General features: G+C 44.6%; 1 protein-coding gene across 1 annotated transcript in view; it reads left to right on the forward strand.

Annotated features, from left to right (window-relative positions):
* Window positions 1–3,492: 3,492 nt before the first annotated feature.
* NUTF2 (nuclear transport factor 2) overlaps window positions 3,493–5,304 on the forward strand; it is an 18,296-nt gene continuing 16,484 nt past the window's right edge. The window contains exon 1 of the mRNA XM_010007833.1: window positions 3,493–3,618. Within this exon, the coding sequence (XP_010006135.1) occupies window positions 3,520–3,618 (99 nt within the window). The 5' untranslated portion in view covers window positions 3,493–3,519. The remainder of the gene's footprint in view (window positions 3,619–5,304) is intronic.

A 5,304-nucleotide genomic window follows, 5' to 3' on the forward strand; every position in this document is an offset into this window, starting at 1 on the left:
TTCTTGAAACAGCTTTTATCTGGCTCAATATTTACTGAATATTCTTGCCTCTGTAACCAAAGTTTGAGTGAACCATAGAAACATTTGGCTGGGTGGCTCTGAGGCACAACTGTGCTGTCCTAGACTTTGTCAACATCCAAATGTGTAGCCCTCCTACCTTTGGAATAGATCTTAAAAGCTTTTTATATTGCATTTATCTCATTAAACCAGCCTGATAAACGTATCAATACAATCTTACATGGACTCATTGAAAGGGAGTAGCCCTGGTGACACAGATCATTCTTATCTTGTCTTTCTTTAGGTACATCCCTAAGCTTCTTACCTCTGTAAGGACAGACAGTAAATATGAGACAGGATGGAGGAAAAGGCAAGAAATCAGAAAAGGAAAATAAACCTTTCCAAGGAGAGTGAGAGCGTTCAACAAAACCATATTTGAATGGCACAGGAAAAGAAGCAAGTTTGTAACAAAAGAGAAAAAAAGATTATTAATCTCAACAGCATCAAAATCAACATAATAACAGGTCAAATTTATACTGATTTTAAAAAAATGTATTGAATGATATTTTACCTGCCAAAACAAACATTTTTTTTGAAAGAGATAGCAAGCTTGCATACTCATTTTTAGTTTTAAAAGCCATAATACTACATGTATGTATTTAAAATACAAATTCCTTAATTTCTTGCAGTCTCAAAGGCTTCCTGGCAGTTTCAGGATTGAACAGGGGGCACCTGGTGCTTGGGTGAGGCTGCTGTGCCTTGAGGAGCTAAATGAGGTGCACTGGTAGCACACAGTTTGGCCTGGGTGCTGGGAGGGGTGAACACACATTGTGTGTGTGTGTGAAAAATTAGCAAGAGGAACTTCCTTCAGCTTCATGAGAATAAGGTGGTGGGTTTGGGTTTGTTTTGCTACCTTACTCGGTGTTAAATGTGTGGCTGTTTAACATCAATCCTACCAACTAGATTTGCACTTGAGAGTTTAGAAGGATATCTGACAAGGATGTGAGCTCATGGGCTGAGGTTGAAGCTGTGACAGTCCATAAAAAGTGATCACAGAAGTGATTCTCACTTGGGCTGATTGTTGGCTCCACCACAGCCATCTCAAACTACAGACCTCTGGGTTCCTGCAGGTCTGGAATGCAAACAGCAGGCTTCAAAACTAACTACTGGTACTTCTGGCCTTCCAAGCAAGACATCAGTCCTCTCTGACAGCAGGGTGGGCATCCCTTAGTGCAGTTTTCAGGGAGCTGGTGAGATTTGTCATCTGTTTTCCCAGAGGAGTGACCACACTGGGTAAAACTGCTTCAGACTGAGTCATGTGTTGCAGGTATTAGTGGAGCACTCGTGATGGTGACTGATCCCAGATTGTAGATCTTTTTGGAGCAGTTCAAATACTGGTTATGTGGCAACAAGTCTTTGAATGTTGACTCTTTATTAATGTGCAGTGTTACTGAGTTTGACCATATTGCCGTATCTTGAAATCAGGAGGTTTAAATGGGGTAGGTATGTTTCTATAGAAGGTTCATTTTTTTACCTAATACTTGAATTAAAATAAAATGTCTAAGGTCCACTTGCATGCAGCCAGGGGCAATGAGATGTCACATGGAGTTTGTGGCATGCTTTTGTGGTGCAGTGTCACAACCAAAGCTCCTGCTGACCCCCTCCTCACAGGCTGCTAAAGATCCCTTTCTCAGCAGGGAGAGCCACTTTGCATTCCCTGCTCCACAATTGCCAACCATTTGCTCCCTCAAGTCGCCTGGATCTTTAAGCTCTAGTGGTTGGTCTTGGTTTGTATTTTACTCTGGCAGTTGAATTTCCCACCCTGAAAACTTGTCTGAAACCTCCTGTTATGCCATTGTTCTAACTGAAGAAATTTGCTATTCTCTAACTCTGGCCAAATACGTGTAACCTAAAAGCTTCATGGTTTGAACCCATTTCAGTTCCCATTTGTGTGAGTAAAGCTCAGGCAGCCCAAGGCCTCAAACATGAGATGATTTGGTCTGACTGTGCTCAGGGAGTGAGGCCTGGCAGTACTTGCTGCCCAGATCTTGGGAATATGTTTTTTGGTCCTCTTAGGAAATTGTCAAATCTTAAACAGGTGTGTGACTAATTGGAAGCCAAAATAACTGTCATGTCCTGTGTCCTGAAACAGAATTTCACACCTTTCCAGGCTCGGGGTGCAGTGCAGGCTTTAGGGTTCCTGGACAGGGGTTGCAAAGAGGGACCAGTGGCTGACAAATCTTGACTTTTAGCAGGTTTAATTTAGCTTGCTTGGAGTAAAAGCAGCTCTTAAAATGTCATGTGGTGGGGTTTGAGGGCAGCATTGTTGTGTTTTGACTTTCAGCACAATTCTTCAGGCTTTCAGAGAGACAGAAGGATAAAGAGAAAGTGGTTTTGCTTTCTTGAAAACCTTTGTGGGATGGGAGAGTGATCATCTGTCGTGGTAATGCAGGAATGTTTCTGGAATGCTGCACATAGTCATGGAATGGTTTGGGTTGGAAGGGACCTTAAAGATCATCTCATTCACACTTTATGATTAATCCTTCTAGAATAGAGGGACCTGGGTTTCAGAAGTGTGGGATGTCTCTTGAGCTCCAGGAGCTTCACTGGGAAACACTGTGAAAAATCATGGGTTTTGCCTTGAACTTACTCTCGGTTCATAAATAGGTGTTGAGGGTCCTTCAGGCTTAGTGACAGGATAGAGGAGGAAAGGATCTGGCTTAAAATGGGAAGAGGGGAGATTTAGGTTGGACATGAGGAGTAAATCTTTGCTGAGAGGGTGGTGAGAGCCTGGCCCAGGTTGCCCAGGGAAGCTGTGGCTGCCCCATCCCTGGCAGTGTTGAAGGGCTGGTTGGATGGGGCTTGGAGCAACCTGGGCTGGTGGGAGGTGTCCCTGCCCATGCAGGGGGGGATTGGATGATCTTGAAGGTCCCTTCCAACCCAAACCAGTCTGAGGTGACTCTCTGAAAGCAGACTCTTGTTAAGCAAAGGCCTGGTGAGTGAACTCCTGTTGTGTATCTTTGGAAGGACACTCTTCCCTAGGATGCCTTTGGGGGTGGTGAAATACCTGAGGAGCTGAACAGATAAATCAGGTGGTGTCAGCCACTTGCAGACAATCCACATTAGCATGTCTTTTGTTTCTAGTAAATCACCCAGTGCAGCAGTGAGTGCTGGCCCACTATTTCAGAGGGTGTAATTTTGGAAATAGGTGAAACTTAAGGTGATTTTTTTTGCTCTTGTTCCCCACTTTTGCACATGAGTTGTGGCCTCACACTGAGGCAGCTCTTGAAGTCGCCAAATGCTCTAGTAAGAAATGAAGCCATTTGGTGTATAAGACCTTTTATTTGCAAAAGTCTGGGATGTGGAGGTGAGATTTGTCCTGCTTGCTCCACAAAAAAATTCTGGCCAGCTGAGTGTTTGCTGATGCTTAGTACTGAAGCCAAAGTGTTAAGCTTATTTATGATTGCTCTGTCTGATGATTGGTTTTGGTTTACAGTCACTGCGTGTAGGTGAGGATTCAGAATGGGAGACAAGCCTATTTGGGAGCAGATTGGATCCAGCTTCGTACAACATTACTACCAGCTTTTTGATGCAGACAGGACTCAATTAGGAGCAATATATGTAAGTATCTATTCAAAGGGGGCTGGGGCTCTGTCCCACATCTGGCTTGGTTTCCCTGTTTTGATGTGTGGGAGCAGACAGGATGGGGTAGTGGATTCTGTCCTGACTCCCAGAGTGTCATCACACTGACTCAACTTTTATTTATTGAATTTCTTCTACATTTCACTTCCATTGACCTTATCTGTATGCCTTATCTGCATCTCATAAAACCACTGGTTGGCCGTAGGCAGTGGCTTGTGTGGAGGGAGCTGGTGGTCCTGTGATGAAATCCTCAGTGAAAGCAAATCTGCCAGCCTTAGTTTGCTATGGATTTCCTTGGATCCCTCTTGAAGTGGGATGTGATTTAAGACCGGCTCTGTGTTTACAGTTCTTCCAGGTGTTTCTCAGATCTCATTCTGTGCTAATCCTCAGAACATTCAATTTAAAATTTTAAATCAAATTTAAACTAAGTTTAGACTTAAATGAAGTTGAATTTTTTTTCAAAAATTAGATCTGTATTTTTGCTCCTGGTTTGTGAGGAGCATCTGGTTTGAGTTTTGAGGGAAGACTCCTCCAGAACATGCACAGTGCTCTGCCCCATGCCTGGTGGTGAGGAATGCTGCTGGGTGGCTGAGGTGCTTCAGCAAGACACTCAAGTCTTACAGGTCTTCCAGCAGCATATCCTGTTCTTCTGACATGTTTTTAATTTGCTGGATGAATTGTTTGAAGCCTCATCAAGCTCTTGAGGATTGAAGCTGTTGCAGGAGCACCATCTGATGCCCTTCCTTACACCTCAGCGGTGTGCATCAGCACTGATAGCTTTTGCTCCTTGGATTACTTATGGAGAAAGGCTGAGAGACCTGGGGCTGGTTAGTCTGGAGAAGAGAAGACTAAGAGGGGACCTGATTAATGTCTATAAATACCTGCAGGGTGGGTGTCAAGAATGGGCCAGTGTCTGTTCAGTGGTGGCTGTGACAGGATGAGGGGAAACTGCATCAAGTGGCCACACAGGAAGTTCCACCTCAACATGAGGAGAAACTTCTTTGCTGTGAGGGTGACAGAGCCCTGGGACAGGCTGCCCAGAGAGGCTGTGGAGTCTCCTTCTCTGGAGACTTTCAAGCCCCACCTGGACACGTTCCTGTATGACCTGCCCTGGGTGTTCCTGCTGCAGCAGGGAGGTTGGACTTGATCTTCAGAGGTCCCTTCCAACCCCTATGATTCTGTGATTGCTGTCTATTTGCTGTCTGCTAGATTTCTGTCTTGTTTTGGCCAAAAAGCTGTTTACAGAGAGCCTATAATGAAAGAAAAACAAGTAGCCTGTGTTCAGTCCACATCTCTAAATAAGACACTTGGCAGTTTCTGTCAAGTTGTTTCCCAAACACATTTAGTGCTCCCAAGACTGGTGTTTAGGTACCAGGTGATTTAAATTTCTGGAATCAGGGCTTTTCACACAATGAACCTCTGGGCTTTTCCCACCCTTAGGGGTCTTCCTGCCTTTCACCACTCAGTGGAGATACCTGTGCAGACATAGCCAGGAGAGCTGTTGGGCAGGTTCTCAAGGTGTATTGTTTTGTGGAGTTCCTAAACCAGAGGGTGGGACCCTGTTTTGTGTGGCTAATGTGCACCAAGGTCACAACTGCCCTGAATGAGGGGAAGTTCTGCAGAAATGCCCTTTTACCGAGTAGTTTTTTGACTTCCTAGGTCTTG

Source organism: Chaetura pelagica, unplaced genomic scaffold (genome assembly GCF_000747805.2).
Source record: "Chaetura pelagica isolate M959 unplaced genomic scaffold, ChaPel_1.0 scaffold911, whole genome shotgun sequence".
NCBI classification, from domain to species: Eukaryota; Metazoa; Chordata; class Aves; order Apodiformes; family Apodidae; genus Chaetura; species Chaetura pelagica.